This window comes from Cebus imitator, unplaced genomic scaffold, assembly GCF_001604975.1.
Source record: "Cebus imitator isolate Cc_AM_T3 unplaced genomic scaffold, Cebus_imitator-1.0 Scaffold13, whole genome shotgun sequence".
Classification (NCBI taxonomy): Eukaryota; Metazoa; Chordata; class Mammalia; order Primates; family Cebidae; genus Cebus; species Cebus imitator.
Window position 1 is genome coordinate 11,110,035 of NW_016107328.1, and position 19,875 is coordinate 11,129,909.

General features: G+C 37.8%; 1 protein-coding gene across 7 annotated transcripts in view; it reads left to right on the plus strand.

Annotated features, from left to right (window-relative positions):
- RAD51B (RAD51 paralog B) overlaps window positions 1-19,875 on the plus strand; it is a 661,060-nt gene that overhangs the window by 3,285 nt on the left and 637,900 nt on the right. For 6 of the 7 annotated variants that reach the window (XR_001816721.2, XM_017499426.2, XM_017499401.2 and 3 more), the window contains exons 2-4: window positions 1,347-1,432; window positions 2,933-3,046; window positions 5,978-6,094. Coding sequence is in view for 6 of the 7 variants with exons in the window: in XM_017499426.2 (XP_017354915.1) it covers window positions 1,349-1,432; window positions 2,933-3,046; window positions 5,978-6,094 (315 nt within the window). In the remaining variant the exon portion in view is untranslated. The remainder of the gene's footprint in view (window positions 1-1,346; window positions 1,433-2,932; window positions 3,047-5,977; window positions 6,095-19,875) is intronic. The other variant, XM_037728744.1, reaches the window with a different exon arrangement.

Sequence of the window (19,875 nt, forward strand, 5' to 3'; positions counted from 1 at the left end):
TATTTTTAGTAGAGACAGGGTTTCACTGTGTTAGCCAGGATGGTCTTGATCTCCTGATCTCATGATCTGCCTGCCTCTTCCCAAAGTGCCGGGATTACAGGTGTGAGCCATCATGCCCGGCCACAGTAATTCTTCTGTAGCTCTCTAAAGATATATATTTCATGAGCCTCATTTATTTCTAGCAAGGTACAAGAGTGAAATTTAACTGCATGTGAGAATATAAGCAGCTCATGCCTGTAATCCCAGCACTTTAGGAGGTCAAGGTGGGAGAATCACTTGAGCCCAGGAGTTTGAGACTGGCTTGGGCAACATGGCAAAACCCTGTCTCTACAAAAAATACAAAAATTGGGTAAGCATGGTCACGACCGTGTCTCTACAGAAAATATAAAAATTAGCCAGGTATGGTGGTGCATGCTGTGGTCCCAACTTGGGAGGGTGAGGTAGGAGGATTGCTTGAGCCCAGGAGGTGGAGCTTGAGGTGAGCTGAGATCACACCACTGCACTCTTAGCTGGGGTGACAGAGCCAGACCCTTTCTCAAAAAAAAAAAAAAAAAAGTATATATATGAACATTTTAATACTGCAATGATGAAATTTCATTTGATTCAGAAGGTGTGTTCTGATTCCTAGAAAAGGAAAAAGTTAAATATGATTATGGACTCGCAGTAGAGTGTAATGATTAAGAAGATAGGTTTCAGAGTCAGACTGCCTGGGTTCAAATTCTGGATAAGTCATTTATGTTTTCTGGTGACAATGGACTAGCTAACTTTTCCAGGCTTTAGTTTTCTCTTATGTAAAAAAAGGGACCAATAATCTACTTTCCTTCTAGGGTTGTTGAGAAGATTAAATGTAATAATTTAGATAAGTTTTGGAACAGTGCCTGGTATGTGGTAGGTGCTCAATAAATGCAGCTATTACTGTTACAATGAAGTGTAAATTGTTACAGTGCAATAGACTTTCTGGTGGTTCTGTTTGTAAATATGCCTTGAAAGTTAATTACATATCCAAATAAAATTTATACATACGTTGAACATTTTGAGATGCTCTACAAATGTGAAGTGGTACTATATTCATGTAGTAAGTATCAAATAATTGTGTGAAATTATATTTGAGGTTGTCTTGTTTCTCTGTGTGCCTGTTTGACAAACAATTGTCTTTCCTAGTTAAAGCATTTAAAAAGATTCTATAGCATTCCTTTATCAGTAATATTTTTAATACAGTATGTTTCATTTTGCATATGGAAAAACTTGAGGAATTTTTTATTTTGTTTTGGATAGCCTATTCGCTATCACTTATGTTATATTCTGATGTTTTTTCATGGTTCTTCTTTTCTTTGCTGGATCTGGAGGCATGGGCAGCAAGAAACTAAAACGAGTTGGTTTATCACAAGAGCTGTGTGACCGTCTGAGTAGACATCAGATTCTTACCTGTCAGGTAAATTCTATTTAAAATTTCCATTGAGAAGTTTTATGCACAACTTAACTTTATACCTTAATACCTCTTAAACTTGAAATATGAGAATGTAGGCTTACGAAAACAACATAAATGATGGTGCTTTTCCATAGGCTAATTGTAAATATCAAGCCTCCTTGGGTACATTTCCAATTGTGACTTCATTTACCCAAATTTAGTATTTTTGCATTTTGAGGGGAGAGTGGTCATGGCATAAGGTGAAGTACACCTTTGCTGTTTATTTGTAGTTACATGAGAAATAGAACTCAAATGAGGAGATACTATTTAAAATGTATCCTTTCTTTTATAAAAGCAAGAGAAATTAATAGTTAGACCATTTTCTTATTGATGAAGCATGAGAAATGTATACAGAAGATCTTGCAAGGTAGTGAAGCAAATCCTCCTTAGCAGAGTAAATAAGATTTAAGGGTTTTGGTTGTTTGTATTTTTTTGAGACTAGGTTCTCATGTTGCCCAGGCTGATCTCAAACTCCTGGACTTGAGCAGTCCTCCGGCCTCACCTCCCAAGTAGCCAGGATTATAGGCATATGCCACTGTGGCTGGCTAGATTTAAGGTTTTATCTTAGGATCTTATCCTTTTGTTTGTTTGTTGGTTGGTTTTTGAGTGAGTGTCTTGCTCTGTTGTCCAGGCTGGAGTGCAGTGGTGCCATCTTGGCTCACTGCAACCTCTGGCTCCTAGATTCAAGTGATTCTTCTGCTTCAGCCTCCTGAGTAGCTGGGATTACAGGCGTGTGCCACCACATCCAGCTAATTTTCATATTTTTAGTAGAAATAGGGTTTCACCATGTTGGCCAGGCTGGTCTCAAATTCCTGATCTCAAGTGATCTGCCTGCCTCAGTCTCCCAAAGTGCTAGGATTATGGACATGAACCACTGTGCCCAGCTTGATTTTATCCTTAACAAGACATTTTCACAGAGCATTCTGCAACTTTTTTTTTGAATTGCTTTCTATGTTAAAGATATCTTTGGTTCCTTTGTTACACATTTAATTATTTGCATGTTTATATTCGGAAATATTCTTAAAAGTGTGAAATTTGATATTTCATCCTATAGTCAGTTTCATTCTTTTTCACTTACGAAACATTATCTCTGAGTGAACTTCTAACTTAGAAAGAAACTCTTTCAACCTGATACTTTCTGGGCTTATATTTGTACCCAAATTCTTTTTGGCATAATGTAGTGCTCATATACACCTGGATTGGATACTGCTGCTATGTGATGTTATTTGGCGTATCCTCTGGTACATGCCAACGAAACAGGATAATTAGAAGATAAGTCTGTGTCATTATAACTTTTAGTTAAGGCATATTTTTGGGGAAAATACTATAATGAATGCATAAATCTTTGATCTGCAATAAATTACACTTTTGTCTACATGAGCAGTATCAATTGAAGGTTTCCTTTTAACTCTAATATCTTTGTTACACATATATGTTTAAAATCTTCTCTTTATGTTTCTTTAGGACTTCTTATGTCTTTCCCCACTGGAGCTTATGAAGGTGACTGGTCTGAGTTATCGAGGTGTCTGTGAACTTCTATGTATGGTCAGCAGGGCCTGTGCCCCAAAGATGCGAACGGTATATATATATTTTATTATAATTTGATTATGAATGATTTTTCATCTCATTAAACTTTTTTTTTTAGGATGAGGCACATGCAGAAATAGAGGTGAGTACCTAAAAAGTATTGAGTTTCCTACCTTAGAAGTTAGTTCTCTAAGGAAAATACATGTGAAAATTTTTTTCTTTTTGAGATGGGGTCTCACTCTGTTGCCCAGGCTGGAGTGCAGTTGCATGATCTTGGCCCATTGCAGCCTTTGCCTCCTGGGTTCAAGCGATTCTCCTGCCTCAGGCTCCCAAGTAGCTGAGATTACAGGCATGGTGCTACAACACCCAGCAAATTTTTTTATTTTTAGTAAAGATGAGGTTTCTACTTTGTTGGCTAGGTTGGTCTCAAACTTCTGACCTCAAGTAATCTGCTTGCCTTGGCCTCCCAAAGTGTTGGCATTACAGGCGTGAACCACCACACCTAGCCTATCTGTAAAAAATTTATGTAATTTATAAACTCGTGGAAGACAATTCCTAAATTTTGGAATTAGGGAGCAACAGAAAGTTTTTATTTTTGCAGCCAATAGCAGTAGTTCAAAAGGACACTTTTCTCTAATTGATTAGATAGTATTTGAGGGCCTCATAGTTAAATTGTAATATATTCTTAATTTTAGAATGCCCCTTTCTTTGATATAGGGACCTTTACCATCATCACTTGCTGTAGATTATAAAGCACACATAATTGTACTTGCTAGTTGATTGAATAAAAGATAATTAAATATTTATTCTTTATTCTTAAGAAATTTGAAGTCTTTTACAAAAGCCCTCATCAAATCGTACGTGTTTTCAGACTTTCTGTGTCATGACTGTAGCTTTTCAAAACGTAGACTTGGAGCATGATAGAAAATACCTTGTTTTCCCACAGTAAGATTTTCCTAACATTATGTTCAGTGCTTTGTAAATGTATTTATTTATGTGGACTATAAGTTACTTACCTTACTACCTTATACTGAAATTTACTGAACACCAAACAATGAAGTACAATTCTCTGAAGAAGGGGAGAAGGAAGGAATGTTAGTGTCATTTGAAACTTCTGAAAACAATAAACAGATGTTTGAACAACAAATAGTTTCTTTTTTTTTTTTTTTTTTTTTGAGATGAGGGCTGGCTCTGTTGCTCTGGCTGGAGTGTAGTGGTGTGATCTTGGCTCACTGTAACCTCCACCTCCTGGGCTCAAGCCATCCTCCCACCTCAGCCTCCCAAGTAGCGGGGACTACAGGTGCACATCACCGTGCCCAACTAAGTTTTGGGTTTTTTTTTGTGGAGATGGGGTTTCACCATGTATCCCATACTGTTCTTGAACTGATGAGCTCAAGTGATCCTCCTGCCTTGGCTTCCCAACTGCCGGGATTACAGGCATGAGCCACTGTGCCAAGCTGATCAACAGTTACTTTCTTTTATTCAGATTTAACTTGTGATCTGAGGAAACTATCTGAAAGACAGGGTAGTCAGAAGGAGAATCAGAATTGGAGATAGAAATTGGCACTAGTCTTAGCTTTATCATTGATTTCATTGCTTTGAATAGTTTTCTTTGTTTTATGGGAGAAAACAAGTTAAAATACTATGCAATGATTCTGTGACTAGATTCAAATTAATTTGTAATTACTTTGAAGGTTGTAAAGCACCAGAAAAACCTTTAATTTGTCATATGTCATTGTAATTGGTCAATATGCATGGCATATTTCCAGTTAAGTAATTAAATAAGAGATCATGGTCCCAAAATTCAACTTTAATTTCTACTTCCATCACTACCTTCAGCTGCCATCTTAATACAATTTCAAATACAATTCAAGAAGCCATCTTTCTCATATGGTTTACATTCATTCTTGTAGCATTCCTTATATTTCAGCCCTGCCTTAAACATTGGCTTCGGTTTTTTTTTATTCTTAAACATTTATCGTAAGTTCCAGGGTATATGTGCAGGATGTGCGGGTTTGTTACATAGGTAAATGTGTGCCATGGTGGTTTGCTGTACAGATCATCCTAGGTATTAAGCCCAGTATCCGTTAGCTATTCTTCCTGATGCTCTCCCTACCCCCTGCAACCTTTGACAGGCCCCAGTGTGTGTTGTTCCCTTCCATGTGTCCATGCGTTTTCATTGTTCAGCTCCTACTTATAAGTGAGAACACACAGTATTTTGTTTTCTACTCCTGCATTAGTATGCTGAGGATAATGGCTTCCAGCTCCATCTATGTGTCTGCAAAGGACATAATCCCATTCCTTTTTATGGCCTCATAGTATTCCATTTGTATATGTATCACATTTTATTTTATTTATTCAGTCTATCATTGATGGGCATTTGGGTTGATTTCATGTCTTTGCTATTGTGAATAATGCTGCAATGAATATATGTGTGCGTGTATCTTTATAATAGAATGATTTATATTCCTCTGGGTATACATAAATATATGTATATCTTCCAGAAGATTAATAAAATAATTTAAAAAACAACTTTCCTTATAGAGTATTAAATTTTGTAGTTCTAAATACATCAGAACGATCTTTGGCAGGAATAGTCACATTTCCTTTGCTTACCTAACAGCTGTTTCAGATTTTAGCACAGGCATCCAGAAATTCCATTAAGTTTCCAAAATCCATATCAGTTATACTTTCCCTATTACAATATCTCTTATTAATGCTGGTGTAATTGCCTGGTTTCTAGTCCTAATTTCATAGTCCCCACAGACTTCATAAGACTGTGAGGGCAAGGTCTCTTTCTGTTATGTCATATCCCCATAATCTAGCACAGTCCTTGGCACAGTGTAAATATTTGTTGAACAAACAATAGAAGGGAAAAGGACGGATTAGGGTTAAAGTTGTGAAAATTGAGAGAATTAGACTTAGTTTATGTTTTTGAATGTGTATAGAAGTTGAATAAAACTTAATTATTTTCTTGTTCAGGCTTATGGGATAAAAGCACAAAGGTCTGCTGATTTCTCACCAGCATTCTTATCTACTACCCTTTCTGCTTTGGATGAAGCCTTGCATGGTGGTGTGGCTTGTGGATCCCTCACAGAGGTAAAGCAAAAATTTTTCTTACCCTCTTCCATTGACCTATGATCTTCAGAGCCAGGGAAAAAGTTTAGCTAAAAAACATAAATTATTTCTTGAACAGTAATCTGAATTAAATTATAAGCACTTCAGGGATATGGTTCTTCACTCAGTACTTAGTGTGGTTGCTCTGCAAACAGAGATGTTAAAAAAAAAATCCTTGCTGACTGATTAAAATCTACTTGGGTTGCTGTTTCTTTGAATTAACTTAGAAAGTGATAAATATTGCTGGGCGTGTTTATATATATGTTTATATATAATTCATATATATTGTTATATATACATATATACATACATATATTTATGTTATATGTACACATATGCACATGCTACATATATGTAATACATATACATGTCATACATGTAATATGCACAATAAATGACATTATATATTATATGATTATATCATGCCTATAATCCCAGCACTTTGAGCAACAAGGCAAGACCCTGTGTTTACCAAAAAAAAAAAAAAAAAAACCAAAAAACAAAACCCATTTAGTCACATGTGGTGGTACATGCTTATGGTCCTAGCTATTCAGGAGGCTGAACTTGAGCCAAGGAGGTCGAGGCTGGAGTGAGCCATGGTCACACCACTGCACCCCAGCTTGGGTGACAGAGGAAGACCCTGTCTCAAAAAAAAGAAAGCAGTAAATATTATGAAATAATATGAAACAATTGGGGGAATTAAAAAAGGATCACTCCTTATAAATTAGGAAGGACAATTTGAAATTTTAGTAACATGTAGAAAAATTACAGTATTAAACTAAAGTGAGCTAGTTTTACTTTCTGTTATAGATTAAATTTCTTCTAGGAAGTGATAGGTTATTAGATTGGTTAATACTGTTGCATAACAAATTATGCCAAAACTAAGTGGCTTAAAACAATAAACATTATGCCAAGGACTAACTCTGTGCCAAGGACGGTGCTTGATTATTTCTTAGTGTCTTTGGGAGTGGCTTAGCTCAAGCAGTGTTGGTGAGGGATACAGTCATCTGAAGCTTGGTTGGGGCTGTAGGATCTATTTCTGAGGGGGCCCACTTATGTGACTGGCAAATGGATACTGGTGGTTGGCAGGAGGGCTCAGTGCCTCCCCAGGTAGGCTCTGCACAGGCTGCTTGAGTGTTATGACATGATGGCTTACTTCCCCCCAGGGGAGTGGTCTCAAAGAAGGCAAGATGGAAGTGGTGATATGTTTGGCAACCTAGCTTTGGAAGTTACACACCACTACTTCTGCCACTTTATGTCATTAGAAGTGAGTCATCAAGTCAAGTCTACATTTAGGGAAAGGTAAATTAGCCTCTACTTTTTTTTTTTTTTTTTTTTGAGAGAGAGTCTTCCTCTGTTGCCCAGATTGGAGTGCAGTGGCACAACCCTGGCTCACTGCAACCTCTGCCTCCTGGGTTCAAGTGAGTAGTTGGGATTGCAGGCGTGCATCACCACACCTGGCTAATTTTTGTATTTTTACTAGAGATGGGGTTTCACCCTGTTGTCCAGGCTGGGCTTAAACTCCTGACCTCAGGTAATCCACCCATTTGGGCCTCCCAAAGTGCTGGGATTACAGGCATGAGCGGCTATGCCTGGCCAACCTTTTGAAGAAGTGTCAAGAATTTGAGGACATTTAAAAACCACTGCAGTTATTTTCCTTGAAAACTGCTTACAATGTGGTGACTTGATAGACTGTGTTTATCAGTGCTTGAGGACTTCTTGCTCGAAAGTTCTAGGGGCATAAATACTTTCAGGAAACTTCGAAATAAGAACAGATTCTTTTCTTACATTCTGATAGTCATAATTTAACTGTAGATTTTTTTTTCTTGGAGATAGGGACCCTGTTTTAGATACTATACCTTATAGTATAAACAGGGTATTTTAAAATAAGGTATTTTATCTAAAAATAAAATACCTTATTTTATTTCCTGTCTTCCAAGACAGATTTAAAGATTTATATGAGCTATGCCTAGTAGATCCTATTAAATAGTTGGTAAATAAATGAGTGAATTTGTTATTAATAAAAATGCACACACACGCATGCACACACAGACAGACACACACACACACAAAACCTCTGCTTTTGGAATATACTGCCACCAGGTGGTGCCAGAATCATACTAGTTTACACAAACTTTGGGCTGAAGTTCCACTTGATTAAATAGTTTATTACAATAGTGATCTGCAGTTATAAACTTACTTATTTAAATGGCAAAAACATTGAACTTAGGGAAGATTAACTGGGAAATTCTTTTTAAGAATTTTTTTTTAAGTTTTAGAATACTTTCAATACTTTTCGTTTAGCTTTTATTAATTATTTTTAAAAATCCAAACAGAAGTTACAAGCCTGTTAGGTGTTTTGTTGTTATCTAACTGGCTGACTTGGAATAGGAATATAAATACTCTGACTCCTTAGTAGGGGCAAGTTCTCTCCTTTCTGTTCTAGCTACAGGTAGCCTCTTCAATCTTTTTGGTTTTTGTTTTTCAATTGAGTACAGGGAGTGTATCAGTTTATGTTCAAACAAAGGGTTTTTTTTTTTTTTTTGCTTTTGTTACCATTTTTAATTGACAATAATTGTATATATTTATGGGGTACAGTGTGATATTTTGATACATGTATACAATGTATAATGATCAAGTCAGGGTAATTGGCATATCCATCACCTCAGATACTTACCTTTTTTATTTTGAGACAGTCTTGCTCTGTCGCCAGGTGCCGGGCTGGAGCGCAGTGGTGTGATCTCGGCTCACTGCAACCTCTGCCTCCCAGGTTCAAGCAATTCTCCTGCCTCAGCCTCCTGAGTATCTGGGACAACAGGTGCACGCCACCACGCCCAGCTAATTTTTGTATTTTAAGAGAGATGGGGTTTCACCATGTTGGCCAGAATGCTGTTGATCTCTTGAGCTTCTTATCTGCCCGCCTCAGCCTCCCAAAGTGCTGGGATTACAGGCGTGAGCCACCCTACCCTGCCCGGCCAATACTTACCATTTTTGTGTGTGTGTGTGTGTGTGTGTGTGTGTATTGGGAACATTCAAAAGCCCTTCTTCTAGTTATTTGAAAATATGCAATAAATTGTTGTAAATTATAGTTCCCCTATAGTGCTATAGAAAACTAAGACTTATTCCTCCTATCTTGCTATAATTTTGTATCTGTTAAGCAACCTTTGATTACCTTCCTCTAACATCTACCATCTCAGCTTATAGTAACCACTATTCTACTCTCCACTTCTATGAGATCAAGTTTTTTAGCTTCTACATATGAGTGAGAACATACAGTGTTTGTCTTTCTGTGTCTGACATTTTACTCAAAATAATGACTTTCCGTTCTATCCATGTTGTTGCAGATGACAGAATCTCATTCTTTTTTATGGCTGAATAGTACTCCATTGTGTGTATATACTTCGTATTCTTTGTCCATTTGTCTGTTGATGGACCCTTAGGTTGATTCCATGTCTTGGCTACTGTGAATAGTGCTGCAATAAAAATTGAAGTGTAGATTGACATGCTGATTTTATACTGCGGTTTCATATATGCACACGCACATACACACGTGTAGAAGTAAGAGAAAGCAAGCAAAATGATAAAGCAAATGGGGCAAAATATGAACAGTGGGTGAATGTGGGAAAAGAATACATATTCTGCATTCTGTTTTTGTTTTTAATTTATTTTTATTTTCAAATTAAAAAAGATACACAGTTTAGCTGTGTTACCTAGGCTGGAGTGCAGTGGCACAACCATAGCTTACTGCAGCTTCAAACTCCTGGGCTTGACGGATCCTCCTTCTTCAACCTCCAAAGTAACTAAGAATACAGGTGTGCACCACGACGCCTGGCTAATTTTTAAAATCTTTTGTAGAGATGAGGGCTTGCTATGTTGCCCAGACTGGTCTTGAACTCCTGGCCCTAAATGATCCCCTCTGCCCTGGCCTCCCAAAGTGTTGGGATTACAGGTGTGAGCAACTGTGCCTGGCCTTCTGTTTTTATTAATACCACTTTCCTGTAAGTTAAAAATTATTTCTAGATAAAAACAAAAAAACCTATGATGTTTGCTGTAAGTATTTGGTAGATATCCTTCATCAGAAATAAAGACCTTTCCTTCATTTCCTAGCTAAAATACTAATTTGGTGTTAAATTTTATCAAAAGCCTTTTTTCTGCATTGATTGAAATGATTATGTTATTTTTCTTCTTTGGTCTAATAATGTGGTGAGTAACATTTAATAGATTTTTCTGATGTTGAACTACTGTTGGATTTTTGGGACAGGTTCAACTTGGTCATGATATATTATCTTTTTTTTAAATAAACTGTTTTGGATTCAGTTTGCTAATATTTAAGATTTTTCAATATTTAAGATGGATATTGAGCTGTAATTTTCCTTTTAGTAGTGTGTTTGTCTGAATTAGAATCTATCTTATACTAGTTTGGTAGAATGGATTATGGAATATCACTTCTTTTTTATATTCTGCAACAGTTTGCATATGATGGGAATTATTCGTTCCTTGAAGATTTGGTAGACCTTGACTGAAAAATTGTCTGATCTTGGTATTTTTCCTTCTGAGAAGAGTTTAAAAAATTCAATTCCTTTAATGATTATAGGGCCACTCAGGTTTTCTATTTCTTCTTGGGTAGTTTCAGTGAATGAGATTTTTAGGAATTTGTCTATTTTCTTTATATTTTTTAATTTACTATAATAACATTATTCATTATATCCTCACAGCTCTTAAATCTGGTTTTACATGTGGTTTTTGTCCCTCTTTCCATTTCTGATATTACTCACTTTATTTCTTCCTCTATTTTAAAAAAAATCTTGTCAGAGATTTGACATCTTTTTAAACAACTCTGCATTTTGCTGCTGTTCTTTGTTGGTCCTCTCAATTACTTCTTTGTCTTCTACTTCCTTTATTTCTGCCATTCTCTTATTAATCTACTTTTATTTAACTTTTAGTGGGATTTTTTTTTTCTAACTTCTTAAATTGGACATTTAATATATTAATTTTCAGTTTTTCTACTTTTTGCTCTGACCTTTTAAGACTGTGAATTTTTCTTGAAGCATTCATATAGTATTTCCATTTTCATTCTGTACTAAAAGTATTTAAACATTCCCATCACAATTGCTTCTTTGACTCATGAGTTATTTGGAATTTAAAAATATCTAAATTATTTAATTTAAAAAAATTTAATTTTAATTACATTATCAACCTAATTGCATTTTTGTCAGATAACTTTGCATGGTATTGATTCTTTGAAGTTTCCTGAGACATCTTTTAAGGTTGAATATGTGATCAACTTTGATAAATGTTGCACGTGTGCTTGAAAAGAATGATTATTCTCTAATAATTGGGTGTTCTATTTTATTTTAGGTTCAGAGGGTATATGTACAGGTTTGTTACATTGGTGTATTGCGTGATGCTGAGGTTTTGGGTACGATTTATGCCATCCCTCAGGTACTGAACATAGTCCCCAATAGGTAGTTTTTTTAGCCTTTTCCCCCTGCTTTCTCCTTCTAATAATCCCCAGTGTTGATTGTTCCCATCTTTGTGTTCATATATACCCAGTGTTTAGCTCCCACTTAAAAGTGAGAAAATGCAGTCTTTGGTTTTCTGTTCCTGTGTTAATTCACTTAGGATAATGACCAAGAGCTGCATTCATGTTGCTGCAAAGGACATGATTTTGTTCTTTTTATGGCTATGTAGTATTCCATGGCATGTATTTACCACATTTCCTTTAGTCACTCTACCATGAGTGGGCACTTAGGGTGATTCCATGTCTTTGCTATCGTGAATTGCGTGGCAGTGAACATACAAGTGCGTATGTCTTTTTGGTAGAGTGATTTATCTTCCTTTGGATATATACCCAGCAATCAGATTGCTGGGTCAAATGGTAGTTCTGTTTTAAGTTCTTTGAGAGATCTCCAAACTCCTTTGCACACAGTGGTTGAAGTAATTTATATTCACACCTACAGTGTATACACATTCCCTTTTCTCTGTAGCCTTGCCAGCATCTATTTTTTTTTTTTTTTTTTTATTTTTTTTTTCTTTTTAATAATTGCCATTCTAACTGGGGTAAAATGATATTTTTTTTTTATTTTTATTTTTTTTGAGCCAGTCTCACTCTGCTGCCTAGGCTGGAGGGCAGTGACACTCTCAGCTCACTGCAACCTCTACCTCCTAGGTTCAAGTGATATTTTGCTTCAGCTTCCTGAGTAGCTGGGATTATAGATGTGCGCCACTATGCCTGGCTAATTGTTTTGTATTTTTTAGTAGAGATGGGGTTTCACCATGTTGGCCAGGCTGGTCTTGAACTCCTGGCCTCAGGTGATCTACCCGCCTCAGCCTCCCAAATTGCTGAGATTATAGGTATGAGTCACTGTTTCTGGATATTTTGACTTTTTAATAATAGCCATTCTGGCTTGTGTGAGATGGTATCTCATTGTGGTTTTGATTTGCATTTCTCTAATGATTAGGGATGTTGAACATTTTTTCATATATTCGATGGCCACATGTAATATCTTGTTTTGAGAAGTGTCTGTTCATGTCCTTTTTTTTTTTTTTTTTATTTTTTTTTTTTTTTTTTTTTTTTTTTTTTATTTTTTTTTTTTTTTTTTTTTTTTTTTTTTTTTTTTTTTTTTTTTTTTTTTTTTTGTTATTTCTTGTCTGTTCATGTCCTTTGCCCACTTTTAATGAGATCGTTTTTGCTTGTTGATTTATTTAAGTTCCGTATAGATTCTGGATATTAGACCTTTGTCACATTCTTAGTTTGTGAATGTTAAGTGCTCATCTGATTGAAGAGGCCACCCAAACAGGCTTTGTGTTAGTAACAAGGCTGTTTATTCACCCTGGTGTGAGCGGGCTGAGTCTGAAAAGGGAGTTAGTGTGCAGGTGGGGAGCAGAGCAGACTTTATAAGGTCTGTAGGGCAATGAGTGGAAAGTTACAGCTCAGGGTTGGTTGTTGTTTACTCAGTGGGTTGATCAGTCGGCTGGAACTGGAACCTGTTGTCCTTTGTGGTATTATTGTTTCAGACTTTCAGGTGCCAGGAAGCCATCTGGAGGCGTTTGTGTGGGTTACAGAGTTCATAATGGTTTGACAACAGTGCTGCCATCTTTGGGGTACCTAACAGTGAATATTTTCTCCTATTCTGTAGGGTGTCTGTTTACTCTGTTGATAGTTTCTTTTGCTATGCAGACCCTCTTTAATTAGGTCCCACTTGTTAATTTTTTTGTTGTTACAATTGTTTTTGAGGTCTTAGCCATTAATTATTTGCTAAGGCTGATGTCTAGAATGGATTTTCCTTGTTTTCTTCTAGAATTTTTATAGTTTGGGTCTTACATTTAAATCGTTGATCCATCTTGAGTTAATTTTTGTGTATGGTGAAAGATAGGGATCCAGTTTAATTCTTATGCATATGGCTAGCTGGTAATCCCAGCAGCATTTATTGAACAGGGAGTCTTTTGCGCATTTCTTGATTTTTGTTGACATTGTCAAAGATCAGTTAGCTGTAAGTGTGTGGTTTCATTTCTGGGTTCTCTATTCTGTTCCATTAAGCAGTGTATCTGTTTTTATACTAGTACCATGCTGTTTTGGTTACTGTAGTTTGAAGTCAGGTAATGTGATGCCTCTGGCTTTGTTCTCTTTGCTGAGGATTGCTTTTACTTTTCAGCCTCTAACTTTCCATATGAATGTTAGAATAGTTTTTTCTAATTCTGTGAAAAATGACATTGGTAGTTTGAATCTGTAGATTGCTTTGGGCAGTATGGCCATTTTAATGGTGTTAATTCTTCAAATCCATGAGTATGAAATGTTTTTTCATTTGTTTGTATCATCTATGATTTCTTGCAGCAGTGTTTTGTAGTCCAGAGATCTTTTACCTCCTTGGTTAGATGTATTCCTAGATATTTTATTTTTGTGTGTGGCTATTGTAAATGAGATATATTCTTGACTTGACTCTCAGCTTGAATGTTATTGGTGTAGGAAAAGCTATTGATTTTTGTGGATTGATTTTGTAGTCTGAAACTTTACTAAAGTCATTTTATCAGTTCTGGGAGCCTTTTGGAGCAGTCTTTAGGGTTTTCTAAGTATAGAATCATACTGTCAGTAAAGAGAGATGATTTTACTTTTTCTATTTTGATGCTGGTTCACTGCAACCTTCCCCTCTTGGGTTCAAGTGATTCTCTTGCCTCAGCCTCCCAAGTAGCTGGGACTATAGGCGTACACTACCACTCCCAGCGAATTTTTATATTTTTAGTAGAGATGGCGTGTCACTATTTTGGCCAAGCTGGTCTTGAACTCCTAACCTCAAGTGATCTGCCTGTCTAGGCCTTCCAAAATTCCAGGATTATAGGCACGTGCTACCACGCTCAGCCTTATTTCTTTCTCTTGCCTGATTGCTCTGGCTAGGACTTGCTATTCTTTGTTGAATAGGAGTGGTGAGACTGGGCATCCCTGTCTTGTTCTAGTTCTTCCAACTTTTGTCTGTTTAGAGTGATGTTGGCTGTGCGTTTGTCATACATGAGTCTTATTATTTGGAGGTATGTTCATTTTGATGTCTAGTCTGTTGAGGGTTGTTATCATGAAGGGATGTTGGTTTATGTTGAAAGTTTTTTCTGTGTCTGTGGAGGTGATTGTATGGTTTTTGCTTTCAATCTGTTTATGCGGTGAGTAACATTTATTGATTTGCATATATTGAACTAGGCCTGTATCCCAAGAATAAAGCTCACTTAATCACAATGTATTAACTTTTTGATGTGTTGCCGGATTCAGTTTGCTAATATTTTCTTGCACATTTTTTCCATCCATGTTCATCAGAGATATTGGCCTGATGCTTTCTTTTACATTATATCTCTGCCAGGTTTTGGTGTCAGGCTGATACTGGTCTTATCAAATGAGTTATGGAGGAGACCCTCTTACTTAGTTTTTTGGAACATTGTCAGTAGGAATGGTATAAGTTCTTCTTTATACACCTGGTAGAATTAGGCTGTGAATGTGTCTGGTCCTGGGATTTTTCTGGTTGGTAGGCTTTTTGTTACTCCTTCAATTTTGGACCTCATTATTGGTCTGTTCATTAGTTTAATTTCTTTCTTGTTAAATCTTGGGAGGTTGAATGTTGAATGTTTATCCATTTCTTCTAGGTTTTCTAGTTTGTGTACATAGTGGTGTTTGTAGTAGTTTTCTGAGGGCTTTTTGTATTTCTGTGGGGTCGGTGGAATGTCACCTTTGTCATTTCTGATTGTGTTTATTTGGATCTTTTATCTCTTTTCTTTTCATATTAATCAGGCTAGCAGTCTAATTTATTCTTTCAAGGAATAAACTCCTTGGTTCTTTGATCTTTTTAATTTTTTTTTTGCCTCTCAGTTTTGTTCAGTTCAGCTCTGATTTTGGTTATTTCTTGTCTTCTGCTACCTTTGGGGTTGGCTTGCTCTTCTCTTTTTCTCTCGGCAAGATGTTAGGTTATTAACTTGAGAACTTTCGAACTTTTTGATCTGGGCATTTAACACTATAAACTTCCCTTTTAACACTGTAGCTGTGTCCCAGAGATTCTGATATGTTGTATCTTTGTTCTCATTAGTTTCAAATAATTTCTTGATTTCTGCCCTAATTGCATTGTTTACCCAAAAGTCATTGAGGAGCAGGTTGCTTATTTTCCATGTAATTGTATGGTTTTAAGTGTTGTATGGTTTTAAGTGTTGATTTCTATTGATTTCTTAGTATTGTGTTCTATTTTTACTGTGCTGTGGTCCAAGACTGTGATTGGTATGATTGCAGTTTTTTTTTTTTTTTTTTTTTGTTTGCTAAGGATTGTTTTATGGTTGATAGTGTGATCAGTTTTAGAGCATGTGCCCTGTGCAGATGAGAAAAATGTATATTCCGTTGTTTTTGGGAGTTCTGTAGATGTCTATTAGGTCCTTTGGTTAGTTGTTGAGTTCAGGTCCTGAATTTCTTTATTAGTTTTATGTCTTAATGATCTGTCTTATAATGTCAGTGGGGTGTTGAAGTCACACACTATTATTATGCGGTTATTTAAGTCTCTTCATAAGTCTCAAAGAACTTACTTTATGAACCTGGGTGCTTCTATGTTGGCTGCATATATAGGATAATTAGGTCTTTTTGTTGAATTGAATGTTTTACCATTATGTAATTCCCTTCTTTGTCTTTTTTAATGTTTATTGATTTAAAATCTCCTTTGTCTGTTATAATAGCAACCCCTACTTTTTTCTGTTTTCTGTTTGCTTGGTAGATTTTTCTATATCCCTTTATTTTGAGCCTGTGGGTGTCATTGCACACACAAGATGGGTCTCTTGAAGACAGCACACCGTTGGGTTTTGCTTTTTTGTCCCGCTTGCCACTCTGTGCCTTTTAATTGGGCATTTAGCCCATTTACATTCAGTGTTAGTATTGACATGTGTGGATTTGATATTGTCATGTTGTTAGCTGGTTATTATGCAGAGTTGTTTGTGTCATTGCTTTATAGTGTCAATGGTCTATATACTTAAGTGTGTTTTTGTAGTTGGTGGTGATGGCCTTTCTTTTTTATATTCAACACTCCCTTCAGGGCCTCTTGTAAGGCAGGCCTAATGGTAATAAATTCTCTTAGCATTTGTTTGTCTGAAAAGGATCTTATTTCTCCCTTGCTTAGTTTGGCTGCATATGAAATTCTTGGTTGGGGCTGGGTGTGGTGGCTCACACCTGTAATCCTAGCACTTTGGGAGGCTGAGGCAGGCGGATTGCTTGAACCCAGGAGTTTGAGGCCAGCCTGGGCAACATGGTAAAACCTTGTGTCTACAAAAAATACAAAAATTAGCTGGGCATGGTACCATGTGCCTGTAGTCCCAGCTACTTGGGAGGCTCAGGTGGGAGGACTACTTGGGCCCAGGAGGTCATTGCTGCAGTGAGCCATGATCATGCCACTGCACTTCAGCCTGGGTGATAGTAAAACCCTGACACACACACACACACACACACACGCACACGCACACACACACATTCTTGATTGGAATTTCTTTTCCTTAAGAATGCTGAATATAGTCCTCCAATCTCTTCTGGCTTATAGAGTTTCTGCTGAAAGGTTCACTGTTAGCCTGATGGAGTTCTCTTTGTAGGTGACCTTCCTCTTCTCTCTAGCTGCCTTTAACATGTTTTTCCTTCATTTTGACTTTGATGAATCTGATCACTGTGTCTCAGGGATGATCATCTTGGGTAGTATCTCACAGAGTTCCCTGCATTTCTTGAATTTGATTTCAGGCCCCCAGCTTTGTTCTCTGGCACCTTGAGGTTAGGAACCTTTTGTGCTGGAGGGGCCCGGGTGTTCTTGAATCGCTGGCTACAGCACTCTGATGGCTGGTGCCAGCCAAAATGCTTTGTTGGGGCGTGGCAGTGGGATCTGTGCTTAGCAGCTGCATTGTGGTGGGATGCCTGCTTCTTGGCTTGTACGGCGTGCTGGTGGATGCAGGGCTGCCAGCTTCTGTGTATGTATTCACACCAGTGGTGGTGTTGGCGCAGGGGTGGGGGGTTGCAGTGCTGGCAGATACAGGGCTGCCAGTCTCCGTGTGTGTTTGTGTACATGCTGGTGGTGGTGTAGGGTGGTGTATGGGTCGCTGGCCTCTGTATGCGTGTTCGCACTGGCAATGACCATGCAGCGGTGGAGTTACACTCATGCTGCAGCTGTAGCACAGTGGGATGCATGTGCACATGGGTGCCAGCGGTGGAGGGGAGGTGTGTGCCAGCAAAATGGTAGTGTTGGGGGTGGCTATGTGTGAGTTCCTGCCAGCAAAGCAGCACAGAGGAGGCTGCAGTTGGTGGAGGGTGTGGGTAGTCTGGTGCACCTCATTGGAGTCTGCTCTGCTGGAGCTCTCGACAGTCAGGCACCATCTGCCAATAAAGGAGCTATGATGGGCCCTCTGGAGGCACCTCGGTTGGGCATCCGAGGGTGCACTGCAAGTGCACTCTACCAGGTTTGGGGCCCTGGGAGAGGCCAGCAGACAAGGGGTGCTTAGATTGGACTGGCCCCATTTCACATGCAAGACCACCATGATGTGTTCAGATTTGACAGTTCCCCTAAGGCTAAAGTCTCCTAGGAGAGCATGGTGAACCTTGGGGCATGGACAACCCTGGTTGTACTCCACTGTAGACATTACTGCACCAAACCCTCTGGGTTCTGCACAGGCTGTAGTCCTACCCCTACCACCTCTCTAAGCACCTCTCCCAGCCAGCTCAACTTTCCATACCCTGGAGTCATGGCGTCTCCTGTTGGTAGGATTCTAGACGTCTGTGGTGAGAGGGGTTTGCTTTTCAGCTCTTCAACTCACCCCTTCCTCAGGAGTCCTTGGGGGCCAGAAGTAAGTCTTGGTGTGTGGTAGCCCCATGCAGGGTTCCCAGTTTTCTCTTTCTTCAGCCCAGCATCTGTATCAACCCTCCATCCATTCTCATTGCCTTCCCTCTGAAGATCACAGAATGTGACAGTCTTCTCAAAGTCCCAGTCACTTGGTGGCACGTGTTCCTCCTGGCTGTATCTAGTTGGTCATCTTGCCTCAGAGTCTTCTCTCTAATTTTAGGCATTTGTTTTCACCTGGTAGTTTTTGAGTTGGTTTATTCTTCTATTTTTTTTCTTTCTAATTCCATTAGGTGCAAAGTTAAATTGTTAATTTGAAGTATTTCTAACTTCTTGATGAAAAAACTTAGTGTTAAAAATGTTCCTCTTAATACTGCTTTGGCTGCCCCCCAGAGATTTTGGGAAGTTATATTCCTATTTTCATTAATATCCAATAATTTTTTGATTTCTGTGTTAATTTCATGTTTACCCAGGAGTTATTCAGGAGCAAGTTTTGTCCTTTCCATATTTGTATCGTTTTGAGAGATCTTGATGTTCATTTTTATTGGTTTTATGTCACTGTGGTCTGATGGTATGCTTGGTATGATTTCAATTAAAAAAAATTATTGACACTTATTTTATGACCAAACATGTAGTTGCTCTTCGCATATGTTCCCGGTACAGATGAGAAGAATGTATACTCTGTGGTTGGTACGTGGATTGTTCTATAGATATCGTTAGGTTTAATTGTCTAGAGTTTCTTTGTTATTTTTCTGGCTTGATGATCTTTCTGTTGCTGTCAGTGGGGTGTTGAAGTCTCCCCCTATTTTTGTGTGGCTGTCTGAGTCTATTAGTCAAGAAGAACTTGTTTTATGAACCTGGGTGATCTAATGTTGGATGGGTATATATTTAGGATAGTTAAGCCTTCTTGTTGGATTGTACACTTTATGATTACGTAATACCCTTCTGTGTCTTAGTTGTTATGATTTAAAGTCTGTTTTATCTGGTATAAAAATAGTGACTTCTGCTTGTTTTTCCATTTTCCTGCTAGGTCTTTCTTCATCCCTTTTTACCTTGAGCCTATGGGATTACATGTTAGGTGGGTCTCTTGAAGACAGCAGATGATTCAGTCTTGTCTTTTTTTCAAGCTTGCCCTTTTGTGTCTTTTAAGTGGGGTGTTTAGCCCATTTACATTCAACTTTAGTAATGGTATTTGAGACTTTGATCCTGTCACTGTGTTGTTGGCTGGTTGTTATGTAGACTTGACTGTGTAGTTACTTTATAGTGTCTATGGGCTATGTGTTTAAGTGTGTTTTTGTGGTAACAGGTGGTGGTCTTTTTTTTTTTTTTTTTTTGAGACAGAGTTTCACTCTTGTTACCCAGGCTGGAGTGCAATGGCGCGATCTCGGCTCACCGCAACCTCCACCTCCCGGGTTCAGGCAATTCTCCTGCCTCAGCCTCCTG